General features: G+C 42.5%; 1 protein-coding gene across 4 annotated transcripts in view; it reads right to left on the bottom strand.

Annotated features, from left to right (window-relative positions):
* Window positions 1-9,825: 9,825 nt before the first annotated feature.
* Window positions 9,826-21,657, bottom strand: part of LIMA1 (LIM domain and actin binding 1) — a 52,833-nt gene continuing 41,001 nt past the window's right edge. For 3 of the 4 annotated variants that reach the window (XM_074979815.1, XM_074979817.1, XM_074979816.1), the window contains exons 7-12: window positions 19,799-19,900; window positions 18,084-18,131; window positions 17,578-17,629; window positions 16,326-16,441; window positions 12,573-12,706; window positions 9,826-12,104 (exon numbers count right to left, since the gene is read on the bottom strand). In XM_074979815.1, coding sequence (XP_074835916.1) covers window positions 11,096-12,104; window positions 12,573-12,706; window positions 16,326-16,441; window positions 17,578-17,629; window positions 18,084-18,131; window positions 19,799-19,900 — 1,461 coding nt within the window. In that variant the 3' untranslated portion in view covers window positions 9,826-11,095. The remainder of the gene's footprint in view (window positions 12,105-12,572; window positions 12,707-16,325; window positions 16,442-17,577; window positions 17,630-18,083; window positions 18,132-19,798; window positions 19,901-21,657) is intronic. The other variant, XM_074979818.1, reaches the window with a different exon arrangement.

Here is a 21,657-nt window from a genome sequence, read left to right as displayed (position 1 = left end):
TCCCCCCACCCGCCCCTAGGCGGCAATAGCAGCAGCAGCAACCGCCGCTAACGGGCTAGGGCGGTAGGCGGTGCTCAGACACGCCCCTCTAAGTGCCACGCCCACAGCCGCCGCACCAGAGTGTGACGGACTCCCACGCGTGCGCCCTCAAGGCAGCAGCCTCTTCCGGGAGCCACACCAGCCAATTGCTGCTTCTCCTGAGCCTCAGAGGCGTCCGTGCCCGTGCCGACGTCACATGACTGGTGCCGGCGCGCAGGGTTGAAAAGCCCGCCCAGCCTCGTTTCGTCTTCTGGGGTGGGGGAGGGTTAGTACAAGATTGCCGCGAAAGCAGCGACTGCGGGGCGGGGAGCCGTCAGCTGTACGAGTCGCCCTGGGCGCCATCGCTGTTATGTCCTTTCTCAGCTCTCATCTACCGGCTTCTTGCACAGCCGCCCGGGCTCTTCCCGCCTCACTTCTCAGGCGCGCGCCCGCGGGCGTTTGTTTTACCTCAGTTTCCGGAGTCCTGCGATCAGGCGCGAGGATGACGAGTGGGCTTGGGGCAGCTTCCCGGGGCGCTCGTAGACTAGAGAGCAAATGCCTTTCAGTGGCTCGTGCTTAAGCTTGTCCCTATGCACCTGTTCAGAGAGCAGCGCAGGGCTGTTAGGAATTGTCTCAGGTGGATCCTGCTCCACCCTGAGCAGGCAGCAGCGCAAGGAGAGAGCACGAAGGCTCTATTCCCTCTCCTGGAAGTCCAGCCACTCCATACCTGTCCCAAGAAGGCAGTAGTGTGATCTGAGTGGTCCTTTGAGGAAACCTAAGGCCTTAGCTGTACTGACTGGTTACAGCACAGTAAATCAGCCCCAGAGCTGTAATTCCTGTGGCCTACACAGTGGCAGTGCACTTAGTGCAAATTAGGTCCACATTTGCCGTGATCTGATCTGCATTAACCTAAACGAGCAGTGTAGAGCTTTCTGTGCAGTGGCTGCAGCACTTGGATGCCAATATGGATGCCATTGTGTACTACAATGCTGTGAGACACCTCTGCTCCCTGTCCTACGCTGTCTGTTCTCACCTCTCTGTTCATGGGTTTCAGCTATACTGCCAAGCAACCCACCCTTTCCTTAGGAGTTTTGGAAGTCCTTTTCCTGTTTGATTGGCCACCCATAGAGCATTCTTGGTGCATCTTTCTAGGTGACCATGCCTTCACCCTATGTTAGGTGATCCCTGTCTTGTAGCAATGCCAAGATGCTGGACCTCAACAGCATTGGGAGAGGGGCTCCATCTCAGCTGTGCTTGTGACATAGGAATTCTGTTTACAGGCAGTTATCAAAATGCATGATCAAAAGAGATGCACTACAGTGTAGGAGCAAAGTGAAGGAGCTATGGAATACCTGCTACAAGGCATGGGAACCAAACCATGGCTCTGGTATTGTGCACATGACCTGCCACTTCTACTAAGAGCTGGATGAGATACTGGGGGGGGACCCCATCTCCAGTCTAAAGACTCCTGTGGCTATTTTGGGGACTCAGATTCCATCCTAGGGTGGACTGAGCAAGGAAGAGGAAAGTGTGGTTGAGGGTGATGTGGATGCAATCAATCTCTGGCTGTGAGCTCCCAACTGCATGCAGTCAGGAGCTATATTCTACCGTGGCAGAGGCTAGACAATCAGAACAGTTAAACAAGGGTGAAGCACAAACAGCAGAGGATGCCCCTGGTTAGTGGCTTTGCTTTTTGGAAGCTCTGAAGTGAATTGTTGTGGGGGTGGGGGTTGGTATGGTGTTAGTACTGACACAGGCCGAGTCAGCGGTAGAACAGTGTGGTGATGGATTCTCACTTTGACCCTACAGATCTCATCAAAACTCATGCAGATACTGGGCAATCTGCTTCCACAAGTACTGTGGTATAGCTGCTTTGTTTCTTGTTCCACTAAGGGTAACAATCCCATGCCTTTGTGCTACAGTGGGAGGAGACCATTGTTGCACACAGGCAAGCCCTGTATAGGGGAGGATGGAACCTGCAATCTTGCAGAGGACCCACCTTTGTTTACCTGCAGCAGTGAGATCTGCAGAGATGAACACAGCCTGTGGAAAGGACTCCATAGTGTTGTCTCTGCCCAAGACACCTATGCCCAGACTACACCAAGACCCTGCAGCCATGAATTCCCCTACCTCCATGGTATCTTACCTTTTAGGGCACCTAATATTTTATCAGTGTTCAGCCTGGGACGTCTGCTCATGACAGGTATATATTTAAAATTGGTTGTTTGTGCTCTATCTAGTGTTAAATGGTGTCTCCAAATGTTGCATTTTGCCTTCACAGATGTAACCTGGGGATCACACCCTTCACTGAACAGCTGCCAAGAGCAAGGAAGCAGCCTTGGAAAAGAAAGCACCTTTCACTTGCTGTTATGCGGAAGGCTGCTACTACTGAAAAAATAACCAAAGGAGTAGAGACAAACATCATGGAGCACCAAATTAACACACTCCAGCCATTTCTAATGGTGCAAACAGAGCAGCTCTGCAACTGTATGTCTCCTCTGCTGCTGTGAAGCTGAAACTGTTCGCCCTGCGTACTCCTATCCCTTCCAGCATATTTTGGTCCTAATCTTGTCCCTAATTGGCACACATTCACAATTTCACACACATTGCCCCAAGACAGTCTTTTGGAGCATGATGCAATTGATGGCCCTGCATAATTCCTTCAACACAGGTCAAGTAGTTGACCATCCCACTCCAAGCAATTGATCGTTAGCTGTGTGGAGTAGTCTGTTTCTCTTGTGATATTGCCATGCACTTCTGCCCTGGCAGTGCAGTTGTCATTCTCATGTCCTCATGCTGCAGTGCAAGGACAAGCTCATCACACAATACCATGAAAGTAGCTTTCCTCATCTGAAAGTTCTACAGCCATTGGGTGATGATGGGATCCCACCACTCAGTGCTGCTTTCTTGAGCCCCAGACTGGCTTTCCACTGTGATCAGCACATCCCTGAACATAAGAAGACATCTCATTGTAGCTATAATGAGTGGCAAGATCAATATTGGACTTCCCATCACTTTATAGCTTAAGGAATAACAACTGCCATTCATGACATAAGTGAGACATCAGCATTTACTTCGAAAGTTCAGGTTCCTATCTTGCAGACCAAGGAGACAGCGTTCAGCACGAAAGCCATTGAAAGATAGCACCACACGCAAATAGAAGCCCAAGGGTTGCTGAGATGTGAAACAATGCACCATGGGGCACTGGGAAACAGGGTGCCCCACAAACACTCCCCTTCCCTTCCCACAGTCCTCAGTGATACAAGAGGAAAAGAGGCTCTGTGAGACAGCTGCCTCTAGAGCACTGCTCCAAATGCCACTCCAAGGGTAGCCACGCTACTTCACTGGCAGCTGACAGTAGGAATGTACAGCATGTTTCCTGAAGCACTTTAGGAACAGCATTGTCAATGCCAGCACTTTACATCTACCGGTGTAGACATACCCATAGTGAGAGGAAAATCTAGGCCATTTAAATTCAGAGCACAACTCCAGGAAGAAAACATGAGTGATTACTGAAGAGGAAAAGTAACAAATCGCTGTGTTAGTCTTTACTCCAACAAAAGAGCAGAAATGTAGCACGTTAAAACCTTCACAAATTTATTTATTCAGTAATGATTTATTCTGTCCCACAAACGCTCATAACTGAATAAATCATTTTATTAGTCTTTAAAGTGATACATTTCTGCTCTTTTGTTGAAGAGGACAAGGAATGAGCTCAGCCAGACTGCATTCTTTCAAACTGTGACATTTAAACTCTACCTTTCTGTAAAAGCAATAGTAGCTAAAATAAATGTGCAGTTATGGAACATTTTCTCTCCACCTCAGACCCATTACTGTACCTCCACTGCTTTCCTAATCAGAACTAATTTGAAAGTTATCATCGGTTGGGACAGAAATTCCATTTTCTATATAAAATACCTACATACATAAATAAGATAAAATAATTGCATTGACTGTAGAAATTGTATCTGTTGACATGACACTTGGCTATTTTTATGCACATGAACATGAGAAATGTGCCACATCAAACCAGCATTCTTCCTAAAATAACTGCCCTCTTTTTCATAGTTGAGGTGTACCTGTATTTAAACAATTTAGTGTTCCTGGTTATGGATTAAACACCATCTCTTTAACAGCTCATTTGTTTGTGTTCTATACCTTGGATAGCAGTTGTTTTCTCAGTTAGTAGTAAGCTAATAGATACTTTCATATCTTAAGATCAGATTTCAGAGGTGCCATCCAAACAGATGGAGCGATGGGTTGAGCACTACTCCGAGCTGTACTCACGCGAGAATGTTGTGGTTGACGCAGCCCTCGATGCCGTCGAGCTCCTACCAGTAATGGATGAACTGGATCAAGAACCAACTGTGGATGAACTGAAGAGAGCCATCGACAGCATTGCAGCAGGAAAGGCCCCTGGTCAGGATGGTATACCACCAGAGGTAATCAAATGTGCCGCGGACACACTCCTGGAACCCCTGCATGAGCTACTGTGCCTGTGCTGGAAAGAGGGTGAGGTTCCACAGGATATGCGTGACGCTAACATTGTAACATTGTATAAGAACAAAGGAGACAGAAGCGACTGCAACAATTACTGTGGAATCTCCCTCCTAAGCGTCACTGGTAAACTGTTCACTCGCGTCATCCTTGGCAGACTCCAGAAGATTGCTGAGAGGGTGTACCCCGAATCGCAGTGCGGATTCCGCGCAGAGAGGTCTACCGTTGACATGGTCTTCTCTCTAAGGCAGCTGGAGGAGAAGTGCAGGGAGCAGAGAAAGCCACTCTACATAGCCTTCATTGACTTGACCAAGGCTTTTGACTTGGTCAGCAGGGATGGTCTGTTCAAGCTGCTCCACAAGATAGGCTGTCCTCCACGGTTACTCAAGATGATCCAGTCGTTCCACGAAAACATGAGAGGAATCATCCAATATGACAGAGCATTATTGGATGCTTTCAGAATCAGGAGCGGCGTCAAACAAGGATGCGTGCTTGCTCCGACAATGTTCGGGATCTTCTTCGCACTCCTCCTGAAGCATGCCTTTGGATCTTCCACAGAGGGCATCTTGCTGCACACAAGATCTGATGGGAAACTGTTGAACCTTGCAAGGCTGAAAGCTAAGACTAAGGTGCGAGAAGTCCTCATCAGAGACATGCTGTTCGCAGACGATGCTGCTGTAGTGTCTCACACAGAAGACCAGCTTCAAAAACTGCTGGATCGGTTCTCCAAAGCGTGCAAGGACTTTGGGCTTACCATCAGCCTAAAGAAGACGAACGTACTCGGTCAGGATGTTGCTGAATCCCCATCAATCAGCACTGACAACTATATGTTAGAGGTTGTCCACAAGTTCATTTACCTCGGGTCCACCATCACTGACACCCTGTCGTTGGACACTGAGCTAAATAGGAGGATCGGAAAAGTGGCCACAACTCTGTCCAGACTCAGCAAGAGAGTGTGGAACAACAAGCTGTACACTCACACCAAAATGCAAGTCTACAGAGCCTGCATCCTCAGCACCCTCCTTTATGGCAGCGAGACTTGGACCCTTATGCCCGCCAGGAAAAGAGGCTGAACGTCTTCCACTTACGCTGCCTCAGGCGCATCCTTGGAATATCATGGAAGGACAAAGTTACCAACACAGCCGTCCTCAAGCAAGCTGGAATCCCAACCATGCACACCCTCCTCAGGCAGTGTCAGCTCCGCTGGCTTGGCCACATCCACAGGATGAACGATGGAAGGATTCCAAAAGACATCCTGTATGGTGAGCTAGCCTCTGGCAAAAGACCCCCCCGGACGCCCCCAGTTGCATTACAAAGATGTCTGCAAGAGAGACCTCAGAGAGGTAGACATCGAGCTGGACAACTGGGAAGAACTAGCAGACAACCGCAGCAGATGGAGGCAGGGGTTACACAAGGGCCTTCAGAAGGGCGAGTTGAAGATCAGACAGCTAGCAGAGGAGAAGCGAGCGCACAGAAAGCACAATAAGGACTTGCCAGACACCCACTACATCTGCAAGAGATGCAGCAAGGACTGTCACTCTCGTGTGGGTCTTTATAGTCACAATAGACGCTGTAAATGAAGTCTTCAATTGAAACTTTTAAGGGCGCGATCCATAGTCTATGCAGACTGAAGGATGCCTACTATCTTAAGATCACAAAATGCATTACCAAATTCATTTTGTGAGCCTTAGAACATCAATTACTTAAGTCACTTAATTGTCTACAATAGGTGAAAAGTGTGACAGAGAAAGTGAAAACAAACAAAAATGAACACAAATGTTCTCAGGTGTGATTCAAAATGATCTGGATAGTGGGAGGTTGTTTCAGATAAAAGCTTCCAAGAAAGCATATGTATCAACAAGCAAGTTAGGCCAACAGACAGGGCTCATTCTAGAAGGGTAGTTGAAAGATAAGATGGAGTGTATTGAAAACTAGAACAGTAGCTTTTAAACAGGATTGTCATGATCAGAGAGCCACTAGCTATATTGGACAAAATAGATGCTTAGTATTGCATAATAAACCACACAAATCTGATGTTAGAGTGGAACTGCTAGAAAAATTGTAGCAAGGTCAGTAGAGGTCCTGAAACTTTAGAAGTGACAAGACTATTCCCTTACTTGACTTTGAGACAAGACAAACAAAACCACCCCCTTACTTCCACTGTGTTTGCTTATATGGGTGGTTAAGCTGCTAGCTCAGCTAATTAAAGGAGGTTGAATGAGGGTATTTGAGTGGGCACCTGCAAGTGTACAGTATGTATGAGTTGATGACCTGTTAATACTGTAATCCAAGAGATTTAATGTGAATTGGTGCTAGGGTTGATAGAAAAGTTAAACTGGAGTGAGATTTAGAATAAGAGTTCAGAGATGTAGGAAGTACTCCTACTCAGCAGCTCCTGAGCAAGCAAAATTATAGGAGGATTAAGTTATTGAATTTAGAATGTCAAGTCTTATGATCAACCATCTGACTTAAGAGTTCTTTCCTGGTGCTCCTTTTTTTGCAGATACTTGACAAGGACCTAGGCAGAAAGGGTATGGGTTTTTTTGTTTTTCTTTTTGCGCTTTCCTCCTCCCTATGTTCAGGCCATTATGTTACACTGTCTCTCTAACTTATTGGACAATTCCCTATTGCATGTTAGTTCTCCCCTCCATCAATAAATTAAATACATGGAGATATACCTATATCATAGAACTGGAAGGGACCTGCAGAGGTCAAAGTCCAGTCCCCTTCACTCACAGCAGGGCCTATCGCCATCTCTGACAGATTTTTTTTTTAATCTATTTGTCCCAAATCCCTAAATGACCCGCTCAAGGATTGAACTTAACTCTGGGTTTAGCAGGCCAGTGCTCAAATTATTTCAGAATAGTCCAGTTTCTTCCTCTTGTTGTAAGCAAGAGATGCCAAATGTTTGGAAGGAACCTGACTTCTGAGACAGAGAATTCAGAGATGCATCTCCTGTGCTCTTTGTGCACTTCACTTTGGATTAGAAGACATGTTACTGAAACTTTGTAATAGCAGTGGGAGGCAGGGTAACGTAAGTTCTTAACACTTTAATTTATTAATTACCATCAGCACTGGAGCTACTCTCTTCAAAAATCGAGTAGTGATTAAAATGAATATGGATACTTACCATTTTCAAACTATTACTCATCCCACTTTCCTTATAAGGACTTAATTCTGGAGCCAAATCCATGCAGTTGGTTTTCAGAAGAGATGTTCAGTACTGAAGTATGACTTGAGTGTAGATTATGCTCTGTATTGTGTAGGAGTTCTCAGACATTTGTTTATATCAAACCAAATGGGGCACCTATAACATTTATTACTAGGAAGTTACCATTGATTTAAGATTTGCTTGTTGTGATATATTTTCCCACATAGACTTTGAAATCACACTAGGGCACAAGGTGAATGAGTCTTAGGGTTGAGGATCTGAGTGTACCATTACAAGATTGATAGTTCTCATAGCAGTTGCTGTGCTGTGGAGGCAAATGAGGTGGCCTATGTAAGCACTGACTGTGGCAATATCCAGTAATGCAGAACTATGAGTGGAAAGGTCTGTGCACATAAGAATTTTGGGAAAAACTTCATGTTTGAAACAACCCTGGGCAGTGTTCCCTGCAAGCTGAGTGCTTGGGTGGCCACCCAGCTGTTTAGCAGAGCGCACACAGCTGGCAGCAAAATGTTTCTACAGGCTGAACCTCTCTCATATGGCACCCCTGGGACCTGACAGGTGCCAACAAGAGAATTTGCCTGATGATGGGAGATCAATTTTTTTTAGCACATTACCAACACTTCCACTGCTCACTGGACTCTTATAAGATATTTATGGGTAAATTAAAGCTCAATAACAGCACAGAACACTGAAAGCCAGTAGTGGTGGCTGTAAACAAACTTTATGGGAAACTTGGCCACACCCATGGTATGTGGTCTTACAGCCAACTAAAACCATGCTGTATCACAGTTTGCCAGACAAGAGGTCCAGATTAGCAAGATTCAACCTGTACTCATAGCGCACACCCCCATATGCCTTGGTGCCCATAATATTTATTCACACATGGATGGAAACAATAGAGGGATCCCTGCCCTTGATGGTACAAAACTATGTGACCTGATAAGTTTTCCCCCTAGAGAAGGGGCATAGCATCCCAGGAATTGAGTCTTCCCATTGTAGGAGTTGCCTTCATTGATGCACAATGGCAAGATCTTAGCTGGACATAAGCTATATCACGTTTCACACAACTGGTCCATGTCACAACTTAGTATTCGCTCTATATGGCATGGGTATTGGGCACATCTGACAAAAATGATTTCATACTTAACTGAGTTGGAGCATCAAATATTGAAATGTTCCAGCCTTGGTGAACAAGCAGGAAGCCAATGCAATGCATTCTACTTATGAGCCAAGGACCCACTTTTCAGATCTGCTGAGCACCTGCACCTGTCACAGATTTCAGTGGGAGTTTTTGCTTTTTATGGAAGAAAGGGAGGATCAGATCCCAGTGCATTTAAGCCAAAATAGAAAACTCCATTCTTTAGCTGTACAGTCCCAACATGATTAACAGCTCACTAATCAACTTATTAGCCGGTCTGTGTGCTTCCTCCTGCCAGTCCCCAGTTTCACTCCCAAACACTTCCTGCCAGCTAGTATCTCATGTAACTGTGCATTGCTGCCACGTATCTGGGCAAAAGACATTTACTTGCTCTGAACAACTGCTCTACTAGACTTCTTCCCCTGCTGCATAAGTGGCTTTTTCCCTCTCTACTGCTGGTTACCTGCCTACAGTACTTCCATCCTGACTGGTCCATCTGATAAGCGCACCTCTTAGAGCTACCACTAGTCACTTGTTTCCTCCCAACCCCATCCCTATCTGCAGACGTAACTAGGGAAAAGAAAAGGACTTAAAGGCACCAAGACGTGTTTAAATCAAGAAAAGAGTTAAATGCACACACATTTGCCCCTCTAATCCATCCTCCTGTACAATCCCTATTCTCAGGGCATGTGTATTGCCATTCTAGTTGGCTAGAGTGGGCTAACAGTGTCACCTAGTGGTATGAAATCACATTATAAAGTATCAGAGGGGTAGCCGTGTTAGTCTGGATCTGTAACAGCAACGAAGGGTCCTGTAGCACCTTATAGACTAACAAAAGTTTTGAGCATGAGCTTTCATGAGCATTATAAAATACTTTATTATAAAATTATAAAAGACTTCAATGCCAAGAGACACTACTATACCAATAACCACCACCCATCTCAACCAAGCTCATCGTATAAACTGCCTTAGAACAAAAAAACATGAATTAGGCTTCAACGTCAGAGTTCAAAGTAAATTATAGCTTTATTGAATAAAAATGTTTCACACTTTGCAAGATTGGAGGAAAATATATTTTACACCTCTAAAATATAGTTAGGAGTAAATTTTCAAATGATACAGTACAGAGAAAGTTATTGCAGGAATAAGCCATTCCAACACTCCCCCACCACTTGCAAATTACTTGTAAAATAAATCCTGTCAAGTTTTAAAAAGTACTAAAATGTAGCAAAGGTGTACAGCCTTTGCAGGAAGGCCCCACCCAGGAAGCCTGGGGCACCCCCTCTCAGCCACACTGCTACATAAAATCTTTGCTAGAAACCAGTTCCAGGAAAGAATCCCACACTTATTCCAGATTTTGTATGTGTAAATCTCACAGTTGTAACTATTAAAAAGGTCTCTGGCAGTTTGGTACAAGTAGGATTTAATAACTATCGAAAGGCCTTACAAATATTAATTGCAGTTTTAAATGAATCAGAAGATGAAAAAAATCTAAAAGTAGAAAAAAGCCACTTCAGAAATGCACATGGAATACAAGAGCAATGCCCTGCAGACTCCTGTTAAAAGGAATGGCTTGTCTTCAAGAGTACCATCAATGGGTCTGGATCTGCACTATTGTTATTCCGGCAAGGGACGCACTGGTGCATTAGCCAGCCAGAGGGCTGTACTTCTGCTTAATTTCAGTTTAGAATTAGTTTTACTCTTGTACACAGGAGAGCAGAGTTAAAAATGGAAGTTTTCCACTGATCAAGAACAAGCAAATTAAAAAATAGTCATATTACATCTGTGTACTTAAGACATTTTAGTTGCTAAATACGAAGCACAAAGAAAATTAGTGTTTTCATGAGGAAAATATCCCAGCTGTGCCCTTTCCATTTATTAAAGTGCATTCAGTCACCGTTTTTAAAGCAGGCCTGCAAGTTCCTTTAGGATTGGTCCCTAAGCACCACAGTCACATTCATAGTGGCAATAGCATATTACGGAAATACCACTTTGGGGATTACAGTGGAATCCTGCATACTACTGTTCTCTCATGCTGAGAATTGTGATTACCTGATGTAAGAACAGATCTCAAAACCAAGGAATCAAACGTTGCCACTTAGCTAGATATGATCTTTGCAGGTTTCTACTGTACTCTTCATTCTGTTGTTCCCCAATGTGTGAATGTGCAGCATAACATCACTTTTACAGAGGGCAGCTTCTTATTAAAAGATAAACACACCAGTTTAAGGCCCAGCACCTTGCAGCAAGCTGTCTAGTGAAAGGCCAATTTATTCTTCATCCTCTTCCTCATAGTAACGATTCCTCTTGATCTGTTCCTCTACAGACAGATCTTCCATGTCTTCAGCTTCCCAGAGGTCAACATCTTTGGATTTGCTATTCTGACTAAGAAATACTTCCTCCTCAGTCACCAGGTTCAATAAGCTGAAAGGTTTAGAAGAGTTGGAGTCAAATATTTCTTCGTCTGGGGATGGTTGCTGCACTGTGACATTTTCTTGCTCATCTATCTCCACAGCCACCTTACCATTCTGTACCAAGTTCTCCTCCAAGTCTGCCTTGATACCAGATATTTCACTCTTTTTTTTTTTCTCCTCCAATTTTTTATTCTTATCAGTGTTCTGGATGTTTCCATTCTCAGCTCTTTTTTCCTTTTGCTTTGTTTCCATCACTGCCTTATTCTCTAGTTCTTCACTTTGTTTGAATGTGACCTTGTCTGCTTTGGAAGGAGAAGATACTGTCTCTGTTTTATGGCCCTTTACAGACACTGTTCTAAATGAAGCCGCTACTGTAAATGGACGGCTTCTTTCCTTCAGTGAGGATGATCTTCGTAGCTTTTTAAGATCCAGGTCCACATCCTCCTGCATGTCTGGTTTGGACACTTCATCCTCTGGGGGCCACTTCGGCTTCAATACTTTGATACCCTCGTCCAATGCACTTCCTTGACTACCTAGCTCTGACGGGGGTGGCCAAGCAATCCTCAGTTTCTTTGTTTCTGCTGGTTTCTCTTCTCTTTCAGGCAAAGCTGCAGCTTTTGCTTCCATGCTAGCAGCCAGAACCCCCACCTTTGCAATTGGGGCATCCTCTATTCCTGGACTTTGTGGGCCTTCTGCTGAATGGGCAGATTTCTCCAGGAATTCTTCGTGCTCAGGTTTGCTTACCCACAGTTCCTTGTGCTGTTTGTGCCCAAAACCTTCATCATAGTTGCCTTTGGCTTTAAAGAGCTGATTGAAGTGAGGCTTGCAATAAATGTTTCCATGTAGAGATGCATATGTTCCAAGACTATTGAAAAAAACAAAAATGTTAGCACTCCACATATCTCTCACAGTTTAAGGCCCTAACAAAGCCAGTCACTGAAAACCTTGGCCTTAAATACCTCTTCAAAATATTTAGAAAAGGTAAGTTTTACAATGTGTTAACCTGGGGTCACGATAAGAAAAGTTCTACCCAATATAATACGGGCATTTTTATGAGCTCTCTTCTTAAGTGCTCCGAGATCTTTACAGCACATAGGAAAAGCAGAGTGAGTTCAAGTGACATGTCCAAAGTCATTCAGCAGGTTAGCAGCTGAGCTGGGAATAGAAACTGACTCCCACAATCCTCACTCAATCCATAAGACTGCTGCTGCTTTGATCTCAGAGGAATATTTGCACAGCATTGTATTCAGCTTCCTGTTATGCTTTAGGAAAACTAAGTTTCCTTTGAAAGGACTGACACACACTCATGTATGCTACCCTCTGCGCAGATTACCTGAGTTTGCTGTTGCAATGTGAACAGCGGAAGCAGCTGATATGAAACACCTGGTGGTTGGCAAGGAGGCGTTCCATTGGGTACACTGTCTTCTGACATGAAACACAGGTTTCCTTTGCTGGCAGATGAAACTTCTAAAAGAAGAAAAGAAGGCTTGTCAACTGGGTAAGAACTACTTAATAAAGGGACTTGACCTGGGTTTTATCCAAGGCTTCCAGAGTTCTCAGAAGCAACTTACTATTTCATTCTTAATAGCTCTGATATCAGTTCCCAGAGACACTCCATCTCCCCTACTTGAGGTAAAGCAGACCTGTTACAGGCCCATTGCCTTGGTTTGATAACAAGAGTCTATCCTACATTGTCCTTCTCTGATCCCTTATCACTTAAGCCTCCAAAGTAAAACAAGGGCCAAGAATTGACAGTGGAAGCATTAAAATTTTAACATAGGTCAAAGTAAGCTCTGTCAAGCTCCGAGTACTGCTATACTGCAACTGGCCAGTGTCAGCTGACTGGGCTCAAGAGCTGTAAATATTAGTGTAGACACTGAAGTTTACGTTGGAGCCCAAGGTTTTGGAACTCAGAGAAAAAGGTCTCAGAGCCCAGGCTCCTGCCTGAGCCCATATACCTATACCACAATTTGACAGCTCTGCAGCCTGAGCCCTGCAAGCTGTATCAGGTGACACAGGCCAACCACAGCTGTTCAATTGCAGTGTACACATACACTGTATGTCCTATCCTCTCTGCCTCACACCAGCAGGTGGGGAAGATGAGGAACAGCAGGAAAATGCAAATAGGTTTAAAAAAATGGGATGAACATGACTACAAGGAGCTTAGTGGAGAGAAAGAGTAAAGAACAGGCCAAACAAGCACAGGGCAGGGGGTGAAGAGAACAACAACAGTAGAGGAAGGAACAATCTGCTCAAGGGTTTAGGCTGAGTAAGTTTTACTAAATGCTTATGACCTTAGGAACGGAGAAGGCTCACTTATACAGCTTTTGGTACAAGTTCTGACTAACCCAGCAATTTAATCCAATGGCCTGCTTTTAAAGAGTTAGTCTCAGCAGTTCAGCGCAGCAAGAAATGCATTGGATGCTTTTATGAACAATTTCAGAGCTCTATCAAAGGCACTAGATACTCTCAGCATTTAGGGACATACAACTAGAAGTACATAACAGATAACTAATGTTAACCCTGATGTTGACAGACTAGTAACTGTGTATACTTCATAAGAGGCAGCACCCTATGCAATAAGAAATAAGGATAAACTCAACACTAGTGAGTATTAGGTGTCAGCCCTGTTGTACTTAAAGACCTCAGACTGTATCTCCTGACAGCATCAAGGAGATGCTATTCTATGTCCACCAAAGATGCTCTGAATGCCCTAACACATCAACTAGAGGTGACTTCACATGAGGGCTTCATAAAGAGGAAATGGCATACTGAATATTGAGACAAAAAGGTGGCCCTTCTGGACTGACCTAACTGCAACAGCTTTTCTAGAAATAGGATACAAAGTTTCCCTAAGGCCTATGTCAAGGGCTACAGAAAATTTCACTAAGAGCCTTTAAGAGAAGGATCTAATGATTAAGGGATAGAGAAGCAGGAAGATCACCACCACAGAGAACCCCATTATATGGTTTGGTGTCTACTTTGTATTAAAAATAAAATCATGACATGGTTAAGAATTAAAGGTATCAGTGAGGATCAAGCTGATGAACAGAGACAGCTGACTGAAAGCTGGTTTGTCATAAATGTAATGTTGCATATAATTAGGCCATTTGCTATATACTAATTTCTAATCTAATATGCATTTAGATTGCAGAGACAAGAAAACTTTTAAAATAAACTTTGTTATTAGATATGGCACTAAAGGGCCTAATCCATTCTGAGAGCTTGATAGAAAACCTCAAGACTCCCATAGCCTCAGGTGATTTATTTTTAAAAGTAAGTTCAAGGGACTGACCCTGTGCACCAATTCCCATCTGTGTGTGAGATAGTCAGTGCCATCTCTGGAACACACCACTGAAGTGTAGTAGTCTAAACACCCATCCTTGCCACAGGAAAGGAACAAGGCATTAGTAACTTGCTTACCAGTAAAAGCTACCGTCCTTGCCACCACAGCCTAAGTGCAAGGCTGCAGTGCACAGTGCTAGCATGTGTTGTTGCAATACACATTCCCACCTAAGAAGAACTTACATGGGTATAAAGTGACCCTCGTATGGTTGCTGAAGACATGTTTTTGGGGGTGCATAGGGAAACTTTACATAAACTACTACAGGAGGAGGCTGAAGCCCAGTTAATAAAGAGAGAGAACTGGAAAGATAGCCAAGAGTTGAGCTCACATTAGGAGGGAACCAGAAGGCAGGAGTAGAGATTAGGAACCAGGAGCAGGAAGCAGAAGCTGGAAGAGAAATAGGAACCTTGCATGAAAATCAGCAGCACCTGAGCTGTTCTCTGAAAACTGCAACAATAACTATCAATGAAGATTGAGATCCAAGCTGGGTTTTATCAATATGAACAGATTATTTTGAAACATGAACCATAAAAAACTAAAAGGATAAGCAATTTAAATATGAACACAGTAAAATACCTTCCAAGTTATACAATCCAAAGGCATTTTTGGAAGCTCAAACTTTGCACATACAACATGTTTCATAACCCTTTAAATCTTGCTTCTGTCTTAAATATTATACTTACCCCCCTTTTATAGATGGGGAAAGTATGTGGAGCAGTGGAAAAAAAATAAATCCCGGTCTAAAATTATCCATTGCTTCCTCAGCTACAGTTATACTGACTGGGTTGTTCTTGCTTGTTCATGTACCAGAAAATAACGAGCAGGGCTACAGCCAGCACTACCAAAGGAACGTTTAGGTAAAGAGTCGTAATGTACTGGTCTCTCAAGGTGATAAAACTTGCAGTCACCCTGAACTCCAGTGGAAGGGAATTTCACATCTAAGGTCCATCAATGCTTATTAGCCAGGATGGGTAGGAATGGTGTGTAAGCCTCTGTCAGAAGCTAGGAATGGGTGATTGAGGACAGTTCACTTGATGATTACCTGTTCTATTAATTTCTCTGAGACACCTGGCATTGGCTGCTGTTGAAAGACAGGATATTGACCTAGATGGACCTTTGGTCTGACCCAGTATGGCTGTTCTTATGCCTCTCAGAGCGCCAGGTCTTGGTCTCCAAGGAGCTATACTCTGAGCTTCCTTTGCTATGAATGCTGTCTTGATTGCAGCTGCTCAGAGGAGGAAAGCAGACAGCCACGCTCCAATGTGGGTTTTATAGATTAGCATCAGGACTCAAGTGAAAATATCTAGGAATTCCAACCTCACCAAAAGGGCAGAGCTTGTCAATTCAGGACCCACATCCAGATTTCTGTACTCAAACTTCTCCTCCAATCCCAGCAGCAAGATAAGATTTTAACTCTGTCATATGTTAGCTCACCAACTCCATCTTCAGAGAAGTAAATTACACTTGTGTTGAAAAGCTTTTCCATTCTGAACTCTCAAAACCCCATGCTGAGCACCAGGCAAAGTTCCTTTGTAGCCAGTAGCTTTTCTGTCAAGAATAAGCTCCAGCACAAGTTTAAGATGTCAAAAAAAAGATTTTACTGTAGAGCAAAACAGTTTAAGAACACAAGATCCTCTTAAAGTGCAAAAGGATTAATAGGTTGGTTTGAGTGTATGTTACAATCAGATTTGCATAAATATTAAATTTTGTTAGTGCTTAGGAAATAAATAGCTACTGTACCTTCACTGCTTTTGGTGGAGACGTGTCAGTCTGGTTGCTTGGTTTGTAATCAGAACTCTGCTGTTTTGTGTAGACATGTCTTTTGCCTTCAGTCTCACTCTGTGAGTTTAGTTCAACTGGAGAACAGAAGGGAATGAACGTTATTAAACTCATTTTAAAACAATGTGAAACTCCTAGAAAGTTAATTCTGGTAAGGCCATGCAGCAATTATGTCAGAGAAAGACTTGAGTTCTTTTCCTAAATGTGCAAGATTAAAGCATCAGAGCCACCACAGGCAAATATATTTAATCTTATCGTGTTCTACGCTAAAATGATCAAAACCAGTGAGTGGCTGTGTTGAGGGACTGAAACAGGACAGCGCATACTGAGAAGCTGACATCCAGTTCCTCAGAAATATGGCTCCAGTTTAGTAAAGTGGTTAAGCACATGCTTAAAGTTAAGCTTGAAGTCAATGGGATATAAATGTGCTTAAGTACCTTCAGAAGGCACTTTAGTACTAAATATATTTATTGACAAATCCATTGCTATATTTGGCACTGAACAGTAAGTCCAAATAGTAGGGGAACTGCACTGTTAGGTTTACATTAAAAGCCCTTGCAAAGCAAACATTAAGCAATCTCAGTACTACAGTTACAAATCTGATAAAAATTCCTAGTTTTGAGCTGGGCTGAGGTTTTAGTACAAAATTTTTCAATGGAAAAAAGCACTACAAAGGGGTTACAACTGTTGATGAATTAAGGCAGTTTTTAAATATTACTATATTCAAAAGTAACATTTAAAAACCCACAAAACCACAATTTTACTCAAATTTTGTGAATAAGATCTGTCCCTTCTGAGCTAATAAAGTTTCCTAATCAGCAATTTCTGCAGCCAATTTCTAAGCCACTGAAGTGGAAGATTAAAAGACAAGAACTGACCATTACTAGGGCATGAACGAATATTATTTTAACCAAAAACCTGGCTTATCTGTGCTACTAAATTAATAGAATGCACTTAGATAGCATGAGTGGACTTTCAGTGGGTGTTAGGATCCGAGTTCTTATGCTCAAATTAGCTTTATGAAGCAAAGTTAAATGAAATCCAGTCATGACCAGCACATCCGTGTGATTAAATGGGAAGCCTGACATTTAGTCAAGAAGCTATGGAATCTAATGGCAAATCGATCTTGATATAAGCCTGGCAGTAGATAGTGCCGACACATTCTGCCATCCACTTGCCAACTCCATACTGGACAAGGAGAATGAGTGCTTACTGGTACCATCCTCAGAAAGAGTGGAATGGAAACTCTTCTCAGCCAAGAAAACCTGCCAAAGAAATGTTATACTGTGAACCATAGTAAAGTCAGCTGGGCTCACCAGCTGACAAGTTTATAAATGCATAATCCCAGCATAAATAGCAAAATAGCAGGCAATTAACCGAACAATAAAAGCACTCAGACAAGACAATGTAACCTGATTGACGAGAGCTCTGACATATACTTCAAATGCCTTTTTAAGGCATGAAGTAGAGTGTGCTCAGCTGCCATAAACACACCACATTAAGAAACACTTCCAAGTCACTGTTTTGCCATACTCATACAGCATGCTCAGATTTCCTCCCCCGACAGTGCTTGTGACAGAAGCAAGGGACAGATGGCTCTCATCCTTTACAGCTTATACACGCCTATGCACCTGGTTCAGCAGCCAGCGTCCACCCTAGACAAAAAATTTCTCAACAATACTAGCACTGGCTACAAAACACATATTCTGGATTTCTCACCTTCATCAGGGCCTCCCTGGCTCCCACTTCCTGAGTAGTCATGGAAACCTAGGAGCCAAAGTGACTTCTTATTTTAAAAATTTTCCCCCTAAAAACTACAAGCTGTGATACCTCAAGTTTAAAATAAACATACGTGGCCTGTCTTCTGTTTCCTCCTTTAAAAAAAGGAATTTACAAATTTCACTACTCCACACCTTCTGCTCAGCTCACACATGCGACTAATCTGAAATATTGGATTCTTTCTTTAACAGAACTGTTGATACAGCCTAGTATGAACTTGGTCCAGGTATGGAATAATTTACATAACAGGTGAAAAATGATCAACGCAGGTTCTAGAAGGATATTTTAGCCTGGTTCTCTCTGTACGTTAAAGAAAATATGACTTAAATATACTTACACATTGAGGAACTAAAATGCCATAATGAGATTAACAACAGAAACTCACTAATTCATACTAATGACTGAATGACCCATTGCTAAGGATTGCACTTTGAACATTAATGAGGAAGCAAATAAACAAGTCCCAATAATGTAATTTTTCATTTGACTAGTTTCATTTTAATGAGATTTCCTAATAAGCAGTCCACAGTTTATTTTCTGCTAGTATCAAAGATCATTTTAACCACTCTTACTGAATCTGTAGGATGTGCAAGATGAGGGGAGCAGCATTTTTTTTGCACTTGAATTATGAGTGCATAAGTGAGGTTCTGTTAACATGTCTCTTCCTCCAGAAATCTGTGCCATTTCATAGGTGTTCCCTAGACAGAGACACTAAACTTTCCTGCAGGGATTCCAAAGGCACCATCCTACCACTGTACTACACAACGATCTGTCCAATTTACAATCTTACAATTGTACTCTTAGTACATATCAACTCATTCACTAAAGGAACGTCTATAAATTAAAGTAACATCACTCTAGGAGCTAGCAGAGAGATGGTTTCATTCAATAGCATAACAGTGAATTGAAAAAGGAAAACTGATTTTATTTAATAAAGGTTTTCTTTTAAGAGGCCCCCCTTGGTTGCTGCTTTCCCACCCCACAGTGGGCTAAAATTTGAAGGCTTACCCACTTTCATGACATTGTCTCCCAGAACTTCGCATTTACACATCTTTCCTCATCCAAGGTTCTTCAAGAACTTTACCAGAAATTTACATGTACAAGCAAAGCACGTACAAGATGTTTTTCCCATTTCACAAAGAAGAAAAATGGCACAAAAGAATATAGCGGCTTGCCTAAAAAGGTCAGTTAGTGACTCAATAGCAAAGTCAGAAATAAAACTCAGAAGGTCCCAGTTCAAGTCTACTGCTGCTATTATATAACGCGTCTTCTGCCCAGATTCTTTATATGCCATCATTATTATATTCCAGGATTCTACCACACCACAAGCCATTTACCATTTTTGATAGATTATAAAGACTACCCCCTCTAAAGTAATAAAGTAGCTAGATATTCTGCACAGAAAAGGACATTTTATTTTGAGTCATAAAATTAAGCTGTCTTACTGATCTGTAATCGGTGTCTTGCCCAAAAGGTCAGTTGGGTTCTTTGCATGCACATCCTAAATGTTGATAATCTCAAAATCTTGAGTTCCTCAGCATGAAGATAATTTGTATCAGCCAATTCAGCTCAATTTCAAGATGTCTGTTGTGTGCCTTTAAGCTATTCCATTTCAAGGAGAGTTCTTGTTCCTCAACCAATAGAGCGCATCTTACCTTATCACCATGCTGATGGGAAATGGAGTCCTCGGGAGTTGGTGGCACATTCTCCTTCTGCTCAGATTTGTAACTCTTACTTTCACTAGGTTGCATCTCATTCTGTAGAATAAAAAGACTTGAATGTTGACATTTTCCCCCTTAAAGAGATTTCCATGTGTATTCTTCAAAGAAATCTTAGGAATGCCATCTCCTGTAACACATGGCTGATTACTAAAGGGAAAAAGACAAAAGAAGTCTACAAGTATTAGATGGATGAAGTGCACCAAGAAGGGGAGGAATTTAGGATAGTGAAGGGAGTATAACTTATTTCATGCTATCATCTCAGTATCCAAATACTTTTCTACCAAGAACTGCTCCTCCAAGTTTCTCTCTAAAACCCTTACTTTTTATCACTCCTGATAATTCCAAACCTTCCCTTATCTGAAATGCCGCTCCATGTTCTATTTTATTTAGGTCACGCACACTTCAGAGCAAAAAACATGTATTGTTCTCTAATATGCTATGAAAGTGAGTACTGATTCTCCATGTAAGGGAGTTCTACCCTAGCTTCAAAGCATGTCAACCGTTCATGTGATGAACTGGAACATCATCTTTCTCAAAAAAAAAAAAAAAAAAAAAAAAAAAGTTATTTCAGGAAATTTTTACAGAACTATCTTTCAAAGGTTCATCTTTCTCACACACACACACACTTTGTGCTTCTTTTGCTGATCAATCATCTAAGCCTGTAGCAATGCAAGGCTTATGCCTTTCATGACACAGCCTCTCTCTAGCAAGAGAAAAAAGCTGCGAAGCATCAGAAGCATAATGCATGTAAAAAGGTCTTGAAAAAATTGGGACCAGAATATATGCTATTTAATAGACTAGTACCTATTTAATAGGCTAGGTCTTTAAATATAAGTAATTCTTCCAAGTATTCCTTGCAGTGTTCTGAAGGGATGCTTCCACACCTACAGACAAAATATACAGCATGCGTAGTCCTGATCAGTCACTTTCTACATAACAGACAATCCCCAAAAGAACTCCCCTGATCTGGAGCATAGATGGGCTCAAACCTTGCTTTAAGATTTCACTGGTATTTCAGCTGCATACATAAGAGATGAAGTACAAACTGTATAGTCCCATATGAGCAATATCCATTGTGCCTCCCAACAATAGGAAGTACAAGAAATTTGAAGGGGGAGGACAACTCATTGATTGTGCCAAGGAGTAGGAGCCATAGCTTCCACTGGGTTATTTGAAAACTATTGCAAACATTGCTGTAGTTGTGGTTATTTGCACCCACACTTAGCTACAATCAATCAATGTCAAGAGGCCATGATAGAATCCTGCTGGGAGTGGCTCAGGACAATCTATGGCTACATCTATACTATGAAATAAAATTGATTTTAATACATTCAACTTTTTAAGAGCAATGTTATAAACTTGACATTGATGGTCCACAAATGTTCCAAAGTTGAAATACTGTGTCTCCATTGCCTTATTCAAGTTCAACTGCACGAGCAATGAATTATGGGTACCTATCCCATAGTGCCTTAAGTCCTCTTTTATTCTGGGGGTTTTATACCATTGGGTTGTGGGGGAAAAAAAATTACCACAGTTTGTGTGTGTTTGATGTCCGAATCCCAGCATGCAAAGCACTATCCCAGAATTCAGAGGACCCACTAACTGCATGAAAACAAACAAATGGAAGATTGTGCCATTTTCTCCAGCACAGCACAAGCACTATCATGGATCCTCAAAATGCTTCAGAAGTCATTGCACAGGCCATTATGGCCACTTCCTGGAATGCTGTGCAGTCTTTGCTTCAACGAAGCCTGTGTGCTGAGATGATGGTTATCGGCGGAGATGAAAAAACT

Source organism: Carettochelys insculpta, chromosome 29 (assembly GCF_033958435.1).
Source record: "Carettochelys insculpta isolate YL-2023 chromosome 29, ASM3395843v1, whole genome shotgun sequence".
NCBI lineage: Eukaryota > Metazoa > Chordata > Testudines > Carettochelyidae > Carettochelys > Carettochelys insculpta.
The sequence above is the reverse complement of the archived record's forward strand: the minus strand, read 5'-3'. Positions and strand labels throughout refer to the sequence as shown.